This window comes from Oncorhynchus clarkii, chromosome 10 (assembly GCF_045791955.1).
Source record: "Oncorhynchus clarkii lewisi isolate Uvic-CL-2024 chromosome 10, UVic_Ocla_1.0, whole genome shotgun sequence".
NCBI classification, from domain to species: Eukaryota; Metazoa; Chordata; class Actinopteri; order Salmoniformes; family Salmonidae; genus Oncorhynchus; species Oncorhynchus clarkii.
Window position 1 is genome coordinate 65583706 of NC_092156.1, and position 24039 is coordinate 65607744.

At 43.6% G+C, this 24039-nt stretch overlaps 1 protein-coding gene across 2 annotated transcripts; it reads left to right on the forward strand.

Moving 5' to 3' along the window:
- The first annotated feature begins 355 nt into the window (after positions 1-355).
- LOC139419011 (SH3 domain-containing protein 19-like) lies at positions 356-23707 on the forward strand. Of its 2 annotated transcripts, XM_071168824.1 has the most exons (21): positions 627-695; positions 926-1018; positions 9023-9062; positions 11017-11057; positions 11422-11461; positions 11883-12009; positions 12357-12537; positions 12749-13825; positions 15196-15306; positions 15794-15906; positions 16675-16715; positions 16843-17074; positions 17490-17558; positions 17776-17922; positions 18437-18509; positions 18926-19056; positions 19509-19803; positions 20429-20475; positions 20692-20878; positions 21296-21405; positions 23033-23707. In XM_071168824.1, the coding sequence occupies exons 2-21, from the start codon at positions 949-951 to the stop codon at positions 23141-23143; spliced, it is 3243 nt and encodes a 1080-aa protein (XP_071024925.1). In that variant the 5' UTR covers positions 627-695; positions 926-948; the 3' UTR covers positions 23144-23707. The 2 variants fall into 2 exon arrangements, with proteins under 2 accessions (XP_071024926.1, XP_071024925.1); XM_071168825.1 differs by lacking the exon at positions 17776-17922 and having other exon boundaries at positions 356-695.
- The last annotated feature ends 332 nt before the right edge of the window (positions 23708-24039 follow it).

Here is a 24039-nt window from a genome sequence, read left to right on the forward strand (position 1 = left end):
CTTTACTGGCTAACTGTTCTTTGTCTAACAAGATAATACCTGTGGATTTACCATGCCCCAAGGAGACGAGGTGGGAGACTGTCTTGTCTTCACCCGAGTCAGGTGCGAGTCACACACTGGTGGTGCAACAGGGTGGGAGGAAGAGTTCGTACAGTATGGAAATCAGATTACCTCGAAGAGAAAAATATACATTTGTATATCTAATCATTACGTCTAGCTTTAATAACTACAACATTTGTTTTTACACAACTCAACCCAGTTAGTAGGCTAATATGTAAAGTAGTAGGCTGCCTTTTCATTTGTATGTGCTTCAACAAAAAAAAAAACATCTGCCTGTCTCTGCAAGCCGTAACATGTAATGAATGACTAGCATCATCACTATGGGCGGCCGTCTCTATGGGCAAATAGCGGTGCTTTGGGTGTTTAATTTTTTTTTTTAATGGATAACAGCTTCCCCAATACGCACAAGAAGACACTGTGACCACTCATTCCGTTTGGCTACAATTCTTTGTGTTCGGGTCGCAGTGGTTTTACTCAGACATTCTGGTGAGGAGAGAAACTTTTGTTGCGGTCTGTCAACTCCACTCCACTCAGTTGTTCTCAATTCCGGGACACCATCTCCGTGATACCACTTTGCCAGACAATTCAGTTCCTGTTGTTGACATTCGGGTCGGGCTACTGTCGGTGCGGACAAGGTAGGGAGCTATAGCCTAACTACCCCTCATATTCTACAAAATTACATTAACACAAACACAGTTGTAGAAAGTTATACTCTGTGACCGGTGTAGGCCTACTTCGCGTTTTCTCAACTCGTAAAGACCCAATTTTACGCACCAGCCGAGACTGTTCACGACACAAATTTAATTAACCACCTCAGTCAATACTTTTTTTAATGACACGGTTCTAATTTGCCGGAAATTACCAGGCGCCGCAGTGTTCTCGTCTCCTATGGCTGAAGCCAGAAGAGAAGAGGAGGAGGAGGAGTTGAGGGATATACGGAACCGAAATCAAGCAACAGGTATGTCCACTTGTCAACAATCTATCGTCAACGTCTTGTAATTTTGATACAGCGTCTCCTGAAGTAGGCTACATGTGTTTGACACTTTGGGGTAATATAATTTCAAAACGTGGACTTTTACCTTTTTAACCCATGAACATGACAACTTGGAACAGTGTTCCATCATGAAACATATGGTTAAGTGTGTAGGAAATGATACAATTTAGCTGAATATTGAATTCATATAACTTATTGTTGTGAAACAAATGTTACGCAATTCTACAAATTGTTCCATTCCTTTGAGCTGAGATTTTTTTGTTGTTGCAGTTTTGAAGCTACTAATTTCCAGCAATTCTATGCATTTTTCCATGGCTAATGGTGTGTTTCTCTGCTCAAACATTATAACAAAATCAATGGGCATGTAACCTGAATGCCCAGTTTTAAAATATTATATTCTCCCTCACTGTCTAGCTTTTATTTGATTGTTAGTTCTCAAATATAATATTATAAAAAAATATAAATAGTAAAATATATTTTCTGCCTGCTTTCTATCTGGTTTTGATTGTTTAAATTGACACTGAAACTGTTTTTCTATCTGAAAATTACTACTTCAGTTGGTAGAGTCCAATCAACAAGAACAGCTAGCATGCTAACTGTTCTTGTAGACTTCCAGTCATTGCACTAACACTAGTTAGCATTGGCTCGTAAAACTACCTTTAACTTCCTTCATACTTGATGCAGAGACATACAATGGTATCAACGATTGTATTCTGTTGCAGCTATCGATTTTCCTAAAATAATAATTGTTCACATAAAAAAAATCCAAGAAGTATCTATGTAAAAAAAAAACATATATATTACACACACCTGAGTTTGAAAACACTTGCTCTCTCACTTCTCCCATGCCTTCTAGCAACAAATCAGTTTCTAGTGCTATATAGAAATAAACCCTAGTTCTGTTCTGCACCATTACAGTATCTAGCTGCTATGGTTGACACAATGCCCTCACTACGTCATTCAGTGAAAGTATACTTGTATACAGCAGCTGGTAGCAACTACCTGTGTGATTCAGATACAGCAGTCAGTAAACAGTGCTACAACCACAAGGAAATGGTCTGGGAAACTCTGCCAGCCAGACAGGAAGGAAGGATGACACAACAAATTGTACATCTCCTGACACTTAAAATATTCCTCATCTCATGCCAGCCAAGCTGTGTCATTTGGTGCTAACTGTGTTGCTGGAAATGCATCTGGAAAACCACTGGCACTTGGCAGACAGGTTGATCCTGTTAATTTTGGCTCTGTATATTTTTGCTTTTGTCGTTTAATTTCCTGATGAAATCACTTCTAAAATGTATTCATATTCATATCTCTTATGCCACACAATCTTCATGTAGATCAAGAGAAAGGGTTGTAAATGAATACATGTATGTAGGCTTTATCCTGGACATCCTGATGGGCCGCCCCCAGTTGGTACGAGTTGGCAAAAACACATCTGCCAAGGCTGATCCTTAACACTGGGGCCCCTCAGGGGTGTGTACTTAGTCCCCTCCTGTATTCCCTGTTCACCCACGGCTACGTGGCCAAACACGACTCCAACACCATCAGAGAACTGGCAGTGTGGTGCCAGGACAACAACCTCTCCCTCAATGTGAGCAAGAGAAAGGAGCTGATCGTGGACTACAGGAAAAGTACGGCCCGCCATTAACATCGACGGGGCTGTAGCGGAGTGGGTCGAGAGTTTCAAGTTCCTTGGTGTCCACATCACCAACAAACTATCATGGTCCAAACATACCAAGACCGTCATGAAGAGGGCACGACAAAACCTTTTCTCCCTCAAAAGACTGAAAAGATTTGGCATGGGTCCCCAGATCCTCAAAAGGTTCTACAGCTGCACTATCGGGAGCATCCTGACCGGTTGCATCACTGCCTGGTATGGCCACTGCTCAGCATCTGACCGTAAGGCGCTACAGAGGGTAGTGCGAACGGCTTAGTACATCACTGGGGCCAAGCTTCCTGCTATCCAGGACCTATATAATAGGCGGTGTCAGAGGAAAGCCCATAAAATTGTCTACCGCATGGCAAGAGGTACCAGAGTGCCAAGTCTAGGACCAAAAGGCTCCTCAACTGCCTCTTCCCCCAAGCCAATAAGCTGCTGAACAATTCATAAAAATCACCACCAGACAATTTGCATTGACCCCCCCCCCCCCCCACAGATTACCTCAACTAACTTGTGCCCCTGCACACTGACTTGGTACCGGTGCCCCCTGTATATAGCCTTGTTATTGTTATTCTTATTGTGTTACTTTTTATTACTTTTTATTTTAGTCTACTTGGTAAATATTTTCTTATCTTGAACTGCACTGTTGGTTAAGGGCTTGTAAGTAAGCATTTCACGGTAAAGTCTACACTTTTGCCGTACCGCATGTGGCAAATAAAATTTGATTTGATTTTAGTCATTGCGTTTGGTTTACTATTTTACATTTAAATGGCTGTTGGTATATTGAACTTTCCCTCACCTTTGAATTCTGGTTCTAAACATGGTTCTATGCCGAGCAATTTCCAATCTAACAATGTGTTTGGATCCATAGAATGGTTAGACCTTCCTAGTGTAGTTAGGGGAGAATTAAGCAGCAACCGGTTGAGCAAACACCTGACATCCCAGTAAAGAAACACCCCACCCCACCCAACACAAGCCTCCATGCCCAGTGTGTTAGTTCAGGCCTGGGTTAACTGCAGCTGTCTGTATTGGGAGATCAGGCTGATCTCAGGCATGTGTTCTGTTATAATCTCCACCCGGCAAAACCAGAAGAGGACTGGCCACCCCTCATAGCCTGGTTCCTCTCTAGGTTTCTTCCTAGGTTTTGGCCTTTCTAGGGAGTTTTTTCCTAGCCACCGTGCTTCTACACCTGCATTGCTTGCTGTTTGGGGTTTTAGGCTGGGTTTCTGTACAGCACTTTGAGATATCAGCTGATGTAAGAAGGGCTATATAAATACATTTGATTTGATCCTATGGGCAGGTGGGTTGACTGTAGAGAGTGATGGAACAGGCGAACATGAACTGTTGTCTTGTAACTTGATAATGGTGCCAACTGCCAACTCTACTGCACATGTGTGTAGGCTAGCTAGGCTATATCATATGAAGTTATTTCTGTCACAAGCTGAGATTAGCCTATTAAGGCTTCAGTATATGCTTGTCACTTTTTAAGAGTAATATACATGATCTCATATGACTCATATGCCATGCACCGTATGATGCCATATGTTATCATTGATGATTACTTTGTGCATACTGATCTTCATCAGCATTTTCAATTGGCCAAAGTTTAATCTCCTTGCATTGAGCAAGATCTCCGTTAGACTGTCATCTCCCCCAAACATCCATGGATGACTCCTCTTTGACATCACCTGACATGAGTCATGTTAAGATTTAGCTCCTGACACTGTGTTATTCATAGGTGACATGATCATGTCTGTCTCCTCTTGTCTGTTTTTCATGCAAGGATAGAGCGCTCCACATTCACAATGTTATGCTTTTATAGTCGTCGTAGACATAATATCTGTTCCACTTTGACTGTTTATTATATCAAGCAGTGTGTGTGTGTGTGTATATATATATATATATACAACTTAGACCCCCTCATCTCTGTCTCTCTCACCCTCGGGTGGCTGTAGGAGTATGGAGAAGGAGAAATTCATATTTTGTCTTCCTTTGAAGAATTGTGTCTCCCTTAGCTGAGGCTTATCACTTAATACAAATCCAACCATCATTAGTATTTGGCAATTAAACTGTCTATTTCCAAAAAGGCATATTAGATTTTAATTGACTCGTCCCGTTGTAAAATATTAGCTTCCCCACTCGACGTCGACAAATTCATTACTTATCAATTTGACTCCACATGGAGGCAGCCCAATGACAGCTGTGAAATAACTATTTTATTTTGTGTGATGAAAAGGCTCTCAAATATTAATGTGGAGCCTGTTTCCCTTGTAGCAAATGAGATGTACATATTAATGTACTGTAGAGCCTCAACAGAGAAAATAGATGTGCAGTGCACAAAAGCTGGTGTTTCAATGTCACCCAGAATGCTTCACTCTTTCTGGCAGATAGTTTATCAGTGATTAACGATAATAATGATAAATTGATGTTCAATAAATGACACAATATATTTCTACTGGCTAGTCCAACTGATCTGTATTCATAGTGCTTCACATGGTGGGGGGGGGGGGGGGGGGGGTTGTGTGCAAAACAAGTATGAAAGTGTATACACCCACTACTGTATTTCACTCTGCATGAGAGCATCTGCTAAATTAATACAATTTAAACAAATGTAAATCTGCCCGATAGTTTATCATTGATTAACATAATAAAAAGATGTTCAGTAATTGGCACACAATATTGACTTGGTTCCTTATTTCTACTGGCTAGTCCAACTGACCTGTCTGGTCCACGGGTTTGACTTCCTACAGAACATCTCTCTGAACTGACCCACAATGGCTCTGGATTGGACACGGTTAATGTGCAGCTGTTGCGTTCACCCATCAACCCACTTACCCAGCCATTAACCCCCAGCCTACCCTAAATCATTTGAAACACTCCCCTTTGAGAAAGTATAGGGAAGACTTTGATTCTACCCTATGATGACATCAGTGTCTGTTCTGCCTGTGTGGGAAGTAGGATCCAAGGATGTGAAAACCCCTGGTAGTCTTATGGGGCTTTGGGAAGACGCAGAGATTCCTGCGCTGTATAAATAAACCCAGAATATGAGAGATCACGTTCCTGAACATGCCATGTTACCGGGGTCGGGATATAGAGGAAGATGCTTCTTTATGGACTGACTAGGGATGGGAACTAGCTCCTTGTCTCCACACTGCTGTGCCTTCATAGCCTAGCCCCACCCTCCATGGGATGTAACCTTACTTCTGACCTCTCTGGTTGGTTTGAAGTCCTGGGCCTAGCTTGCATATTAAGAGGGAGGCTTTCTTTCTACACTCCCTCTTACCACTTGTTCTTTACAGAGGGCTGCCCGAGTTCTGAGTGATGTTAGCATGTGTCATAGTGAGTTGTTTTGTTGTGTTTCTGTATGGGTTCCCTTCAATGGTTATTATTGTAGCTTGTCTTTTAGCAAGCAAATCAGCTTTAAAACCATATCTCTGTTTCTTTTCTCTTTAGTGAGTTAGTTGTTTTGCATCCTCTCTTGTTTTGTTGCTTCTATTTGGTGTTAAAAATTATATTTCATATTCAATAGGCTATTAATCCTATATTTTTATTTATTCGTTTATTGTGTAATTGTCCATAACCTGTCATGGGATATTTACTATTAAAAGCCCTCTGAAGGAGGAGTCCATGACCTGGCAAATGTCTCTCTCCCACCACTCAGAGAAAGAGTGTTGAGCCTCTTCACTAAGCCAGCAATAATAAGTATCCAATGAAAGTACTTCTATGGATGGAGTGCTTTTCTGCCTGGTTTCTACAGCTATATCTTATCTAAAATAAAAGTGAAAGTGTGTTTCATAATGGTCGCACGACCTGCTGAGTGACTTCTAGAAAAGAGGATATGTTATGGCTCAGTTGGTAGAGAATGGCGCTTGCAACACCGGGGTTGTGGGTTTGACTCCCACGGGCGGACCAGTACGAAAAAGTATCCAAAGTCGCTTTGGATAAGAACGTCTGCTAAATTACTAAAATGATGTGGCACTGTGTCCGGATGTATTATCTATGATGGATTGGAATAGAGTAACAATTGACTCCACGTTCTAATCCAGCAAAACATAGTCCCACGGTATGCCAAGGTTTTTAATATGTAGCCTACTTCCTAACACTAACGTATACCGATGACCAAATAATAGAGCTATGCATGTTTCCAGAGCAGGGAGTGGTGCTACAATAGGGAAATACAAGGATCTGGCCAACAGAGATGTAGCGTCAGAATGGGTGTGCCCACCATTAACACCCTGCCAATAGGGAAGACGGACAGAAAGACACACAGTATTGTGCTCTCTCTGACACAGGAAGACATGTTGATTTGATTCTGTTAGATAAACACAGGTGTTGGGCTGGAACAAACCCAGAACAACCCTTATAATAACGTAAATATGGACTCAATGACCTAGTTCAGTTGGTAACAAGCAACGCCAGAAGAAAGCCTGGCATATTTGTATTTTGTGTTAACTGTGCCTTTTTTAAATCAGAGCAGAGGGTCATTTGTTTTGTAATGTTCCATCAGTAGAGCAGGAGAGTGACAGTAGAGTGGTACTTCCTGAATGGCCACATTCCATTTGATCACATTGGCCAAGTCAACACACCAGCCAGTAGGGAGAGAGAGAGACCCCTCCCTTTCTCTGTTGTTGTTCGTGGTCATGGAGTTTGTTTCTTTACACAGCAACACACAGCATGGAAAAGTAGGGAGGGACTTGAAGGAAATAATACACACCATTTTGGGGGACATTTGTGAAATGTGTTTAAAACGTTAACAGGTAGGAGCATCTCTTGTTGCTATGTTTCGCTGTGAGATTATGTTGTCAGTACAATTCACAGTAGGTTATCGACAATACTTTCAGCGGGGATTGCTCTGTATTCCAACTGACAGCTCAGTAACTTGTAAATTAAGCGCATGTTGAATATTGAAAATCCACTAGATATTGAATCCTATTCGTTGTTCCATTGCACTTGCCTTTGACCAGTGTGTGTATGGCATTGTATCTACCGGTATGTAAATGTCAAACGATTTCCTCTTGGAAAACCTCTCTCCATTCTGTCTTTGTCACTGTTTTACCTGCCTCAGTTACAATCTCTCACAGACCAAAGTGCAAAGAAATGTGTGAAAATGTCTCTGAGGATTTGATTCACTAACAAACTGTTACTTCCTTTTACCTTTTTTGTTTCATAGTGAGGTAAAAATGTTACATTTACATTGTAGTCATTTAGCAGACACTCCTTTCCAGAGCGATTTACAGTTAGTGCATTCATCTTAAGATAGCTAGGTGGGACAACCACATAGCACATTTTTCCTCAAAGTAGCTTTCAGTAGAGTCCGTAACATAAGTTTGAGGCAGTAGCATATGGCAGATAGCAAGTGTGACATTGTAACAGTATTATACTGGTTGTAAGAGAATGAGGCGATGGCGTCAGGTCTTTAGCAGGATGCTAACAAAAATGAGCATCAAAATATTAAGATGGCTTAATGCATGATTTTTAACACAAAGGGATCCTAATATCCTCATATGACCTACTTTTCTGATTTATTTTAGTTCTTATGGCGCCAAGGCCTCATACACTCATATACTGTAGTATAGTCAAATTAATGTAAATGTTTGCTTAGCTGCTGTGCTCTGTGGACCACTAGCCAGTCCACCTCCTCAGAGAGCTCCAGTCGTGGCACTCAGTCAGATCAACATCTATTGTTTGAGTCTGAACCTGGTCACTGGTTGAAAGTGAAGGACATAAATAATACAGGTAATTCAAGTGTATTGTATGATTTTGAACCTGTGGTCACTGATGGAGCCGACAGACATGGCATCTCTGCTTCTAGCTCCTTAGCAATTTTGCAGTATTTAGTTTTTTTGTTATTGTTAGATATTACTGTGCTGTTGGAGCTTGGAACACAAGCATTTCACTACACCCACAATAACATCTGATTTTCTTTTGAGATTATAGCTATATAGATCATAGAGATAATGTCTGGCTTGATGAAATAAAGATGAGAGCATTAACAAAACAATTATTTGTGTTTAGATTTTATTTTTTATTTTTTTAAATGCTTTTGCTATTTGCATGTCAATGTCATTCTTTGTAACTGGTTGATCAAGAACAGACTAGAATGTTGATCCAGCTGAATGTAGTTGTTCAAGTTTTTGGACGGCAAGAAGGTATGCAAAGCCCATAGTTATCTTGTTCACTTGCCCTGTGTCGTTGTACCTGCAGCTTGCTTTGTTTGTGTACAAAATGAGTGTATTTTCTTAGTTAGAAATTGATCTTTCAAATGTGACCGTTAAAAAGAAAACACTGGTTACTTTTCTTTTCAGATCGAACAGAGAGAAATAAGTCTGAGGCTCTTCATTCCAGGTAAGTTATCCATATCATTTGAATTACATATTGGGCCTTTTCAATGTGTCTGTCTTGCTCAATACAGAAAAGGAAACGTGTTAATACTGTGATAATGTTGCACGGTCCAGTATAAACACTGGGCTGTTCCAGCTCTACCTAGCCACCTCTGTTGCTCCATGGCTCTGTCAGGACTGCAGTGGACAGAACACTGTCTCTTTAACATGCAGCTCTGCTGAGGGAGAGTTGTGAATGGAGCAGGGTAGCAAACAATGCGCTGATCCATCCTCTTTGACAGACGGTCGGACACTGTGTCCACTGTGTCCGAAGGTCAGAGCTTTTTGAATGGGGGACCAAGCCACACTGATTCAGTTGTTGACGCCCCCAGAGCCAAGTTGGTTACCGTCCAGGGTTAGGGTCAATTCCATTTCAGTTCAGTAAAATGACTCCAACCCTGTAACCTTTCTTTCACAACATGGTATACCCTACCTAGATAACTCATTAAAACTCAGCACCTTTTCAACGTCTTCCAATCCAGGGTATTGACACAGAAGGAGGCTGGTGGGATGAGCTATAGGAGGAAGGGCTCATTGTATCTGCTGGAATGGAATAAATAGAACAGAGTGAAACAGTTTCCAGATGTTTGATACGTCAATTTATTCCATTCCAGCCATTACAATGAGTCCGTCCTCCTATAGCTCCTCCCACCAGCCTCCTGTTAAAGTACAGCAAACGTCAACATGTTCCAATACAAACCTTTTTTTGTTGTTGATTGTTGATCAACTATTGGACGTTTAACCTCTCTATTGTTCTATTTGTTTATGGTCTTAGCTAATCGTCCTAATTATCCACGTAGTGCGGGGGGCGTGTTGCTGTCTTCCTCTCCAGATGGTTTATATCACATCTCCAGTTCAGTTAATGAGCAGGATGTGTTGAAGGTGCTGGGCCTATGGGGGTCTGGTCTGGATCCTGTTCACAAGACCCCGTTCCGTTGAGACTGCGTAGTTGGACCTTCTGGGAACATATTCTGGCACAGCCTGGGAGGGGTGCGGTGTCAGCTCCAACACTACACTAGTCAGGAAGTCAGATCAGACCTGGGAATACAGATCAGCAGGGGTGGTTATATTGCAGAAGTGCACTTTTGGACACCACTGGGCTTGGTAGATGTATGTGGTGGCCAGAGGAGGAGGGGTTAGACTGGGGGTATTTCTGAGTCATTGTTACAGTAACAGATGGGCGATGCCTAAGGATATTCAGTGGATTGGATCTGCGTCCTGCTGCGTTTTAAGGGTTTTCTGGAGAGGGATTGTGGAAAGTTGCAAGCGGGGTTGAACTCTTCAAAGGGCGTGCTTTTTAATGATTGTCCTCTTTCTTGTGCCTGCGTCTCTGGTACTTGTCTCATTCTCACTCTGATTACTGGCGTATAACAGGCGCATGTACCGGAGGTAGGCTCTTCTTTTGGTTGCAGTATGCAGCGGTAGCTGTGCTGTGTGGATTGGAGTTGACGATAGAGTGAGATAGAGGATGTGGCCGTCCCAGTGGCAACTGCAGTGCAGAGAGGACCACTGCAGCTAAAGAGGTTTGATGCAACTATCAACGCTGTTGTTATCCTCCTTTGGTGTTACTCTGCACTTATTCAGGTCTTTTAGAGGTAAAGGGGTATATATTATCTCTTTTACTTTATCGTATATGAAGTCTAGGATACCTATGGGTGACAATTAAATGTTTTCAAATGTCAGGATTATTTGCTGAGTTTGTCATTTATTTTTGTTGAGAATTCCTCTGTCCTGGTTCAAGCCTATAAAGGTGGCTGGTTGGCTTGTGGATAATTAGCACTGTCTGTCCAGTGTAGTAATCCGGTGGAGTTTGACTGTTGCCAGCATTATACTTTGCTTTCTCAGGTTGTATAAATGTAAGAAATCTTATTGTCCAGTCAAACTTTCCTCTCCTCATTGGTAACTCTTCTCTCTTCCAGCCAAGGACCTCTGTCCTCAATACGAGCTGCCATCAAGCGAAGTGAGTTTCTCATTGTTGAGTTTTTCCATTATTTGGTATATTCTCATACTTTTATATTGTACCTAGCATGATTAAAGTCTGTCTATAGCAGAGGAGGCTGGTGGGAGGAACTATAGGAGGATGGGCTCATTATAATGGCTAGAATGGAACGGAATCAAATGTGGTTTCCATACATTGATGTGTTTGACTCTGCTCCATATATTCCATTCCAATGAGCCCATCATCCTATAGCTCCTCCCACCAGCCTCATCTGGTATATAGCTATTGTACATGATTGAATCCCCCAAGTGTTTTTTTTATGTCTCTTTCAATTCATTACATATCAGATTGAAAGAGATGAATTTCATGTAATTTTTTCCCACAGCGAGAACCAGCACCCAAAGTGAACAGACCAGAGACAGAAGGTAAACAGAGGAGTTTCATAATACGCCATGGTCTGTCTGTAGCTCTCTGATTGAATACAGTTCTACTCTCATTATTCCAAAAATCAAACCCCAAATGCTTCAAGGTAAAGTGCGCTGTGGCAAAGAACTTGTGCTCTCCAGTGCAATACACATCTTTCATTTGAAACAAAATGATATTGATGTTGACTTACAGTCCTCGACTCAACTGGTGAATAACCATTAAAGAAAGTAATATGGTCTATAACATGGCATATTAACAAAAACACATATGGTGTTCAAAAAGCTATATAATGATTTATGACAATTGATGGCTACATAAGGCTTTCTGTCAACATAAGACAAGTGTCAACAGTCCGTTGCATGTCAGGTTTGGTTGAGGCAGTCTACTGGATTGTGCGTAATGGACTTGTTTGTCTTTCAGACGTCCAGAGATCACCATCCTGTCAGCCGAGCCGCTCGCTGCCAACGGCTGGTTCCCAGGGGCTTCTGGGGGATTTACGGCTCCCTCGCAGCCCATCTGGGGAGGGAGCATCCAATCAGATACCCAGGTACTGTTTATTTAACTAACATCAGCCTCTAATACTAGGGGAGACAGCAGGGTGTGTTCACAGTTTGGGTGTGTTCTGCATGGATTTGAACTTTTACCATTTTAACCTTGCCATGTTCCTGTGTCTTTCACAGTTTTCAGTGTAATGTTTCAGATGAACTACTTTCAAAGCAAATATAATTTGGCAGTGAAACAAGTACCGCAGGTTCTGCATGTTATAGTACTATAGGACGTCAATGTAGGACGGTAGCAAGCTTACATGTAGAATACAAGTTATAATAATCACACCGCTACACATTTGCTTGGTCAACGTGTGTGTGTGTGTGAACCTTCTCTCTCGTGTCTTAGCCACCGCCATCCTATGACCAGGTGATCAAGGAGAAGACCCAGGAGACCGTTGTCACGCCGACCGCCACCCCCCGGAGATCCACGACCATTGCCACGCAGACCGACCCTGTGGAGGACGACACCGCCGCTGGCCCAGAATGCACTGCAGCCTCACAGCCAATCGAGAAGAGACAGTCTACAGGTGAGGCTTGTGAGAATGAGAGTGATGGTTACAGATGGGTTAGCTGACAACGTCACAAAAACTCTATAGTTGGCAAATATCATATCCTTGTATTACCACGACTAAAACAATGCAACGTCACTTTTTAGTCAAAGTTTATTTGCTTTTTTTTATACATCTAAGTGGTGTGAGTATAATCTAAATGTATTGTTTATAATCTCTTGCTTCTCAGTGAAAATAAAGCCACCAAGGCCATACTTACCCAAGCCTTTGCAAAGTGACTCTACCACTGCAACAGCTGTATCTGATTCTGGTCTTATCCAAGTAGATGCCACAGCCACTAACACTAAGAACCAAACTGACCCCAAGTCAGCCGCAGCCCAACCCAGCCCAACAGATGCTAGCTGTGCAATCCCAAACACCCGGTCTCTCTCTCCATCTGTCTCCGTACAATGGGATGGGCCAATTAAACCTTCCGAACCCAGCACTATCACTACGTTCTTAGAACCTACAGTCCCAGTAGCCACTGAACGTCCCATCCCGCTTCCTCGTTCCAAATCCTGCAAACAGACAATCACAGAGGAGGTCAAAGTTCAGACTCTAGTCAGGCTCAGTGACAGTGGTTCCAGCTCTGTAGATGACACAGCAGTCGAGGCTCCTCCCTCGGGGAAGTACCTACAGGAACTATTAGATGTGTTTTGTCCCGAGGACCAATGTGACCAGAACACTAGTGACAATCAGACACCAACTGACGTGAGCGACCAAAGCGAGGAAGGTGACGAGGACGGTAACATGGCCGCCCTTCACAGCCAACGTAACATCCGGGCCCGGATCCAGGCCTTTGAGAGCCAGGAGGGCGATGGGGAACCAGAGTTCAAACAACCAGAGCCTCTACCCAGGAACACGCACCTCAAACCCCCTGTGGTTTCAGCCAAACCAGCCCCAGCCCTTGCCCCCAAGCCCTCAATCAAGAAGCCCAGTAATGGCAGTAACTACCAGGGGGCAATCTCCATTTTCTCCACTCCCTTTACTCCTTCCATCCCAACCCCAGCACCCAGACCCATGCTCCACAGAAAACCCAGTATAGTCCCAGAACCAAAAGAATCAGAACCAGAGGCTCGGTCGCGGCTCTCCAAAGCGGCCAGGGCCAAGAACCTCTTCCCCCAAGAGGAGGATGAACCCAGGTTGGTACCTCCTATCTCTCCAGAGAAGCCTCGCAAGGAGCCACTGGGCCTCAACCTCAACAACCACAACTCAGCCTCCATCACCACCACAGAGGCAGTGAATGAATACATGGACAACCCCACGAGTAAGTACAGCAGCATGCATTTCACCACTGACTTAATTGGTTAACTTAGTAGTATAAGTGTTCTAAGTATAGTTAAAATACATAGAAGCTAATTTATAACCTCTTTATCGACACTACATTTCAAAAAACGTCACTAGCCTGCAGTTTTTTACATTTATTTAAATGTATTTTATTTTTGTTTGTTTTTAAATTTTATTTCACCTTTATTTAACCAGGTAGGTCAGTTGAGAACAAGTTCTCATTTACAACTGCGACCTGGCCAAGATAAAGTGAAGCAGTGCGACAAAAACAACACCAGAGTTACACATAGGATAAACAAACGTACAGTCAATAACACAATAGAAAAATCTGTGTACAGTGTGTGCAAAGTAGTAAGGTTAGGGAGGTAAGGCAATAAATAAGCCATAGTGGCAAAAGAACCGTCCAGAGTAGTGAAGCTAGTCGGGCGGGCGAGTGTGGGCAGTGATTGGTTGAAAAGCATGCATTTAGTTTTACTAGCATTTAAGAGCAGTTGGAGGCCACAGAAGGAGTGTTGTATGGCATTGAAGATCGTCTGGAGTTTAGTTAGCACAGTGTCCAAAGAAGGGCCAGAAGTATACAGAATGGTGTCGTCTGCATAGAGGTGGATCAGAGAATCACCAGCAGCAAGAGCGACATCATTGATATATACAGAGAAAAGAGTCTGCCCGAGAATTGAACCCTGTGGCACCCCCATAGAGACTGCCTGAGGTCCGGACAACAGGCCCTCTGATTTGACACACTGAACTCTATCTGAGAAGTAGTTGGTGAACCAGGCGAGGCAATCATTTGAGAAACCAAGGCTGTCGAGTCTGCTGATGAGGATGTGGTGATTGACAGAGTCGAAAGCCTTGGCCAGGTCTATGAAGACGGCTTCAGTACTGTCTTTTATTGATGGCAGTTATGATATCGTTTAGGACCTTGAGTGTGGCTGAGGTGCACCCATGACCAGCTCGGAAACCAGATTGCATAGCGGAGAAGGTATGGTGGGATTCGAAATGGTTGGTTATCTGTTTTTTCACTTGGCTTTCGAAGACGTTAGAAAGGCAGGGCAGGATGGATATTGGTCTATAACCGTTTGGGTCTGGAGTGTCTCCTCCTTCAAAGAGGGGGATGACCTCGGCAGCTTTCCAATCTTTAGGGATCTCAGACGATACGAAAGAGGGGTTGAACAGGCTAGTAATAGGGGTTGAAACAATTGCGGCGGATAATTTTAGAAAGAGAGGGTCCAGATTGGCATTAAAGGTTTTAAACATTGCTTAGAATTTGTCATATAGTCCTAATGCAGGACCTATATGTTGACAAAAATTGAGGAGTCAACACTGGCCGTCTCTATCTCTGTCTCTCTCCAGACTATATCCCAGTGAACCCTGTGTGTAGTGATGTGGGCGGCGGCGGCTCCTTCAGCAGACAGACTGTAACCAGAAGACCCACCACCATTAGAGTGCCCAGTAAAGGAAACCGTGAGTCTAGTCCTCCTGCTCTACTCTCTGAGTAGTGAGTTATGTGGCTCCATATCCACATATGTATGACCTTATATAAAGGTCCTCTGATCTCCATCTGGGTCTACCAAAATAAAACATTTTGACATAACCAAATGATGGATTAGATGCTGTTGATTTCTTTTTGCTGGCGAGCCATTTTCTCAAACAAACTGTAGGTGTGGATGTTTGAATGTGCGTGTCTGTGCTTTGGTGTCTTAGTGAGTGTGTGCAGTCGACTCCTGATAAGTGAGTCAGTTAATCCGAATTTCAACACTTTATTTACTTCGACACGTAGTTTGAGTATGTGCATGTTCCATCTCAGAGCGTTCATTCATGGCAACACCAAGCCATTGAATTAGTGCAAAAAATACAATGATTCCAAACCTTTGCATGAATTAAGAGTTGACTGTATGGTTTGTACAGTACAGTGTGTCCAGTCTAAAACGTTGACTGTTTTCTCTCTCAGTGTTCGATGGGACTTTGGACAACCCTCCTCCTCTCCCTGCACAGAAGCCTGTAGGGTCACTGCCACCCCCCGTGACCCGTAAACAAAGCATCTCAACCCGCTTCCCCTTCCAGGTAAGTGCTACCACCTTCCTTCCCCATATACTTCTCCAACAGAAGCACTATTGATCTACAGTAGGCTACCTAGCTTCTCTTCTACTACTAGAAAACAGGAAATACAAGCGATTACTGACATAGTTCTTCCTCCACACCACCGTGATACTGCACTCTCTCTGGGGAAGCCAGAGCCAGTCAATAGCTCCCGGCCCGGCTTGGCTATGACATAACTGGGCTTTTGTGCAGCGAGAAGGCTTAGCTAAAAGGACATAAAAATGGAAGTCAAGGTGCTACTTTGTATTTTTCTTCAGCGTCACTCACGATTATCTAGTGTCAGTTCATTCATGTAGGCCTGAAAACCAGCCCTGTCAGAGGCAGTGCTAAACTATCCTGACAAACCAGGCTTTTACCTGGCCACCGCCAACATTCACCTCCACCTGCGGTTGGTTCTCAACCGCAGACCACACAAAGGGGCCAGTGTAGTGTGAACAATGACTGACTAGTACTGTACAGCTAGCTGTTAGCAGTGGCTAAGGAAGGGCACATTGAGCAGTCATTAACTCGGTTGCTATGGTTGCCCTAGTTGCTGAGCGCTGTGATGGTAGTAGGCGTAGTAAGTCTGTTTTGTTCAGGGGAGGTCATTCAATCCCATGTGGTGTTAAATGTGATCTGGGAGAGATTAGAGAAGTACCCTGGTTGTCATCAATTCACATCTGTTTCTAGTCTGCCACGTTGCTTCCTTGAACATAATAGTAACAACCTTTTTTCTGTTGATTTGAACTGTAGGAGTCCTTTGATTCTGAGCCCATACCGGGCCTCCCTCCTCGGTCAGTAACATCACATCGTGGGTCATTTTAGGGGATAAAGAGGGGTACAGATCTATTGATAACATATTAGATACAGTCCTAGACACATGGCTTTAATTAACTTCATACTGCTGTTGATCTCTTCCAGGCCTGGTGGGGCTAAGGTCCTCCCTCCTCGCCCACCTCCAGCAAAAGTAGGCCCAGGAAGGCCACCCCCGCCCCGGATAAATGGTCCACGTCAATCCCTCTCTACCCGTAGAGCACCAGCTTCATCAGCAGCTCCGTCACCCAAGCAGCCCCAGGCTCAGAAGCCCAAGAAGAAGGGACCTGTGCTTCCCCCCAGGCCCAACCCTGGCCACCGTCTCTACAACCAATATACGGTGAGAGCTTAGAGTTCCCACCCTGCTCTGCTGCAGCCCCCAAGGCAGCCTGCTCTGCCCCTGCCCCCGAGGCAGCCTGCTCTGCCCCTGCTGCCCCCGAGACAGCCTGCTCTGCCCCTGCTGCCCCCGAGGCAGCCTGCTCTGTTGCTGCCCCCGTGGCAGCCTGCTCTGCCCTTGCTGCCCCCGAGGCATCCTGCTCTGCCCCTGCTGTCCCCGAAGCAGCCTGCTCTATTGCTGCCCCTGTGGCAGCCTGCTCTGCCCCTGCTGCCCCCGAGGCAGCCTGCTCTCCCCCCCCCCAAGGCAGATCCATGGTGGATTTCAGTGGAACTGTTGTGTACTGTAGTTGTGGCAAGTGTCACATAGTAAGCCTGTGTATGTTTTCTGAATGTGTTCTTTGTCATGTGTGTTTGTCTAGCTTGGACTTCCCCACGGGATAGCAGAGTTTGACTACAGTGGGAGAGACACAGGGGAACTCTCATTCCAGGTAAACCACTGTCTGCATGTGTTGGAGGTTTTGCTTCTAGCAACAACAAGAACATGATATGATAAAATGTTACTGACTACTGTATTTAAACCTGATTTGATCACTAGTTTTATGGATTTACTTATTTCACCTTACTGTTTTGTAATACATTTTTTCTTTAAGGAAAATATAATTTAGTAGAAATTAATATCAAATGCTTCTTGATTTTCTCCCACAGAAAAATGAGTTGCTGCTGCTGATTGAGCAGCTTGACCACAAGACATTTGAATGTCAAGTGGGAGACATCCGGGGCCGAGTCCAGAAGTCTCACATGAAAGTCATCACTCCTCTCTCCAGTGCCCCAACTAAACCAGCTCTGTCACAAGTAATGTCTTCAATCATTTACAATGAGCTGTCAATCAAAACATGTCTGCCCTCTTACTTTCCAGGCAACTTGGCTACCCCTTATTTTGTTTGGCTACCCCTTATTTTGTTTGGCTACCCCTTATTTTGCTTGGCTACCCCTTATTTTGCTTGGCTACCCCTTATTTTGTTTGGCTACCCCTTATTTTGTTTGGCTACCCCTTATTTTGTTTGGCTACCCCTTATTTTGCTTGGCTACCCCTTATTTTGTTTGGCTACCCCTTATTTTGTTTGGCTACCCCTTATTTTGCTTGGCTACCCCTTATTTTGTTTGGCTACCCCTTATTATTTTGTTTGATTAGCCCACGTTTAGTATATCTAGCAACAATTGGTTTTTATTTATTTGTAGCCACATAGGAACTTTCATTGTGGACGTGGAGTATTTTTGTTGTTGTTTAGTTTGGTCTCTAAATCCCTCTTTTGTAAGTGTTTCTGTAAATTTCACATATACCTGGATGTGTTTTCTCTTCTTACAGGGTGTCAGCACAGTTGGGTCTCGTAGAGGCAGCAGTGGTCTGCAGGTGCAGGTCCTCCATGACTTCACCCCAGGTACAGAACAGTACCTACTCTGGCACACTGGCCACCACAACACACAACCTAACAGGTCTCCTATGTCCTATACTAACAAACACATTGGCTATTGGACTGTACACCTTACAATATTTCAAGTAATTTATTAGATTTGAATCATGTCAAATAAATTCCAATATGGCTGGCATGCTTTTACAGCTGTTTTGAGTTCCCCCAAACATGTCCACGCCAAGTAACTTTTAGAATCTAGAAGAAAAAAGTGTTTACAGATTTGAATCACCTCAAATAATTTGCAATATGTCTGGCATATATTTATTGCTTAGTTGTTTTTCCCTCAGCAATTGATATCCACAAAGTAGAGTTCATGCTAGAGTTTGTGATGTCAGTTGGTGTCAGCAGTGGGATTTGATTGACATGTGTTGTATCCTATCCAGAGGGTCCAGGGGAGCTGGGTCTGAGGGAGGGGGATGTGGTGACCAATGTGGAGCAGGTGGACAGTGAGTGGTACCGCGGCTCCTGTAGAGGCTCCTCTGGCTTCTTCCCTGTCAGCTATGTCAAAGTTATGGTAAGACTTCAGTCAATGTTTCAGCTATAGAGATAGGGCTGGTTTCCAAGATTCAGATTAAGCCTACTCCTGGACGAATAACTGTTCAATAAAGTCTCTATTCAAAGTATTTTGTGTGAGAAACCAGCCTATAAAGTGATCTACAGTGGGGCAAAAAAGTATTTAGTCAGCCACCAATTGTGCAAGTTCTCCCTCTTAAAAAGATGAGAGAGGCCTGTAATTTTCATCATAGGTACACTTACACTATGACAGACAAAATGAGAAAAAAAAATCCAGAAAATCACATTGTAGGATTTTTTATGAATTTATTTGCAAATTATGGTGGAAAAAAACTTTTGTTATTGACCAAATACTTAATCTCCCCCCCCCCCCACTGTATAGGATGTTTACAAATGAGTCCAGCTATTTAATGCTTTCAATGTGTTTTGATTATGATTTTTTTCTCTATTCAGTCAAATGCACCAACACTGACCAACACAAAGAAGGCAAGGCCCCCCCCTGCAACAGTCAGTGGACCAAGGTGTGTGGCGCGGTTCGACTTCGAGGGTGAGCAGAGTGACGAGCTAACCTTTTCTGAGGGAGACGTGATTCAGCTAAAGGAGTACATGGAAGAGGAGTGGGCGAGGGGACAGATAGGGGCCCACACTGGAATCTTCCCCATCAACTTTGTGGATATCATAGAAGATCTTCCTCCTCTGCCACAACCACAACGACAGCAATCATTCCCCACCAAGATGGCACTACCTGGTAGGACTTTTAATTCAAGGCCCACTTCTTAGCTTGAAATGGAATATACTGTATATTAAATGACATATCACAGACGGGGCCTTTAAATCATTAAGGAACCTCGGCTTGAGATGTGTGTCCCTATCTTGACATTGTAAACATAATCAGAGAATTGGAGACATAGGAATTTTCCCACGGAAGTTCATGTCGTTCCGGCATGCTGTATCAGAGGTCATAGTGTAAAGTCAAAGGTGGCCAGGCCACAAACACAGTGAAATATTTATTCCTGGCATGGTGGATTTTAGCTGTATTGTCACATCCTGTACCCCTATTGCAGTTTATCCACCAGTACAAAAGGTTTCTCTAGAACTACTCCATCTCTCTCGTAATGTGTAGGCTGATACTTCCCTCTGCGGAATGTATGGAATCTGTGCAACATGTTTAAGTCAGGAGCTCTGTGTAAAGCCCCTGTACGAAGACCTTATTAATAATACGCTACAGCTCACTCTGTGTGCTGCATGTACTTCTCACTGGCTCTAGCAGTGTACTAGTGTACGCCCACACACTCATTCCCCATTCAGTTTTATGTTCAGCAACTGTCAACACAATATGCTTTCTATCTGAATATCGCTACTGCATTTCTCAGGCATGGTTTCTTCAACCAAGACCCAAGAGGCTGCCAAACCCATACAGGTATGGTTCATGTGGTACCGTTACCAGTCTTTACAACATAACAAAAACTAACGTCACGATACAGGTGTACGTGTGTCAGTGTCTGGTGTTTGGCCTTAGCTGTAGTCTGGGGTAGCCTAATGACGTCTGTGTGTATATCCAATGATTAATGATTGTACTTGTGTATGAGACCGTGAGTATGAGGGTGTCCACTAACATGTATATCCCTGTCTATAGTCTGGTTCGTCAGGAGTGGAGTGGGCCGTGGCTCTGTATGACTTTGTAGGCCAGGCAGAAGAGGAACTGTCCTTCCAACAGGGAGACCGTATCCTGGTCACACAGCATGTAGACGCCGAGTGGTGCTATGGAAGGCTTAACGGTAGAGAAGGATTCTTCCCCACAGCCTTCATAGAGACCAGCTCAGGTAATAATAGGGCATTCTTATGGCGCCATCTTATGGTAGGTGAATTTATCTGCTTGAAATATAAATCTAGGAGTTTTTTAATTTTTGGTTTAATTCAAATAACTTTGCTGGGGTGATTGACACATGACAAAAAACAACTACTGATACATTCAACGTAAAACCCAGTTTGAATAGGCCTATATATCAGAGGCAGGTGGGAGGAGCTATATGAGGATGGACTCATTGTAAAGACTGGATTTGAATTAATGGAACGGAGTCAAACATATGGTTTCTGTATGTTTGATACCGTTCCATTAATTCCATTCATCTTTAAAATGAGCCCATCCTCCTATAGCTCCTCCCACAAATATTCCTGGCCTACTCATAGGGCAACATAGGACATTTAAGGTACTGATGATTCCCTTTGTCTCTGTCCAGGCAACTCTCCAGTGTTGGACAGACAGCAGAGTGTGACTAATGGAGAAGGAAGCAGAGGGAAAGCGCTGTTCGACTTCACAGCTGAATGTGAAGAGGAGCTCTCACTGAAGGTATTTCTGTCTACATTCAATAGTTAATTACCACAAGAGTTAACATTCTGTTTGTTACAATCAAAAAAAATAAAGGGAACACTTAAACAACACAATGTAACTCCAAGTCAATCACACTTCTGTGAAATCAAACTGTCCACTTAGGAACCAACACTGATTGACAATAAATTTCACATGCTGTTGTGCAAATGGAATAGACAACAGGTGGAAATTATAGGCAATTAGCAAGACACCCCCAATAAAGGAGTTGTTCTGCAGGTGGTGACCACAGACCACTTCTCAGTTCCTATGCTTCCTGGCTGATGTTTCGGTCACTTTTGAATGCTGGCGGTGCTTTCACTCTAGTGGTAGCATGAGACGGAGTCTACAACCCACACAAGTGGCTCGGGTAGTGCAGCTCATCCAGGATGGGACATTAATGCGAGCTGTGGCAAGAAGGTTTGCTGTGTTTGTCAGAGTAGTGTCCAGAGCATGGAGGCTCTACCAGGAGACAGGCCAGTACATCAGGAGACGTGGAGGAGGCCAACAACCCAGCAACAGGACCGCTACCTCCACCTTTGTGCAAGGAGGAGCACTGCCAGAGCCCTGCAAAATGACCTCCAGCAGGCCACAAATGTGCATGTGTCTGCTCAAACGGTCAGAAACAGACTCCATGAGGGTGGTATGAGGGCCCGACGTCCACAGGTGGGGGTTGTGCTTACAGCCCAACACCCTGCAGGACGTTTGGCATTTGCCAGAGAACACCAAGATTGGCAAATTCGCCACTGGCGCCCTGTGCTCTTCACAAATGAAAGCAGGTTCACACTGAGCACGTGACAGACGTGACACAGTCTGGAGATGCCGTGCAGAACGTTCTGCTGCCTGCAACATCCTCCAGCATGACCGGTTTGGCGGTGGGTCAGTCATGGTGTGGGGTGGCCTTTCTTTGGGGGGCCACACAGCCCTCCATGTGCTCGCCAGAGGTAGCCTGACTGCCATTAGGTTCCCGAGATGAGATCCTCAGACCCCTTGTGAGACCATATGCTGGTGCGGTTGGCCCTGGGTTCCTCCTAATGCAAGACAATGCTAGACCTCATGTGGCTGGAGTGTGTCAGCAGTTCCTGCAAGAGGAAGGCATTGATGCTATGGACTGGCCCGCCCATTCCCCAGACCTGAATCCAATTGAGCACATCTGGGACATCATGTCTCGCTCCACCCACCAACGCCACGTTGCACCACAGACTGTCCAGGAGTTGACGGATGCTTTAGTCCAGGTCTGGGAGGAGATCCCTCAGGAGACCATCCGCCACCTCATCAGGAGCATGCCCAGGTGTTGTAGGGAGGTCATACAGGCACGTGGAGGCCACACACACTACTGAGCCTCATTTTGACTTGTTTTAAGGACATTACATCAAAGTTGGATCAGCCTGTAGTGTGGTTTTCCACTTTAATTTTGAGTGTGACTCCAAATCCAGACCTTCATGGGTTGATACATTTGATTTCCATTGATGATTTTGTTGTCAGCACATTCAACTATATAAAGAAAGTATTTAATAAGAATATTTCATTCATTCAGATCTAGGATGTTATTTTAGTGTTCCCTTTATTTTTTTGAGCTACAGTATAACTTTCCTTTCTCTTGCTATAGGCGGGGGATATCATCACCAACGTGGAGTCCATTGACGATGAGTGGTTCCTGGGAGAGTTGAGGGGGAAGCGAGCATTGGTGCCTAAAAATTATATGCAAGTGCTGGCATGAGTAATCTACCAAAGACACTGGGGCCCTATGGGAACTACTTTGTGTCCGTGGTTTCATCACGAGTAATGTCTTTTGAACTATGGAAATATGAGAACCTGAAAGATGAATATTCCAAAGTGCCTTTTTGCCCCACTGGACTTGCTGTAGTTCTCTACTTTGAAGCTTAAAACTAGATTGTCCAGTCATTCTCCCACAGAAAGCTATTGGGTGTCTTTTTGAATGCAACATTGTTTTTTTAATAGTATTTATAAATGTGAAAGGATCACTATTTGGATAGTCCATCTGTATGTGGTCGCAAGCAGTTGCTTATCAGCAGATAGTATTAAGGTAAGGGTTAGGGCTAGTTGAAATGTTACTGATAGTCTGTAGTCCATCTGTAGGTGCTCTATCCAAATAATGAAATAACTTGGTATGACGATGCATCTGAGAATGGCTGGCTGTAACATGCATTCATATGAAGTTCCTGCCACAAAACCCTTATCAGCTTTGTTCTAATCCAGATATGCAGTATTTAACATGTTGACCACACCATTGCACATTAAATATAGCTGTTGTAGTACAATATTTCCTCAAACTATGAATTGTGGTTCTTACTAAAAGCCTTTTCTGGTGGCTAATTGTGCTCAAATGCTCAGCTGGTTCATGAAATATTTTGTACTTCTATGAAGTCAATTATCCTTTACAGGGTGATTCATAACTTTGAGGAAAGTGTCATGGTTTGACATTCAGAAAAACATTGGTTAAGCTTACAGTGATTTTTTTAGGTGTATAATCCTCACAGGGTGGAAATGTGGATCGTAAATTAGCCATAGATCCGAGTGAGCAAGACTGCGGTAGCGTATTGGTGAACAGGATTAACTTCCCTCAAACATGAACATTTAGGTAATTATTCAAAA

Coding starts and splice junctions, on each gene's coding strand:
- LOC139419011 (XM_071168824.1), top strand. CDS start 949: ATGGCTGAAGCCAGAAGAGAAGAGGAGGAGGAGGAGTTGAGGGATATA. Junction 17,923..18,436: donor CTAAACCAGCTCTGTCACAA/GTAATGTCTTCA, acceptor CTCTTCTTACAG/GGTGTCAGCACAGTTGGGTC. Junction 19,804..20,428: donor CACCAAGATGGCACTACCTG/GTAGGACTTTTA, acceptor TGCATTTCTCAG/GCATGGTTTCTTCAACCAAG.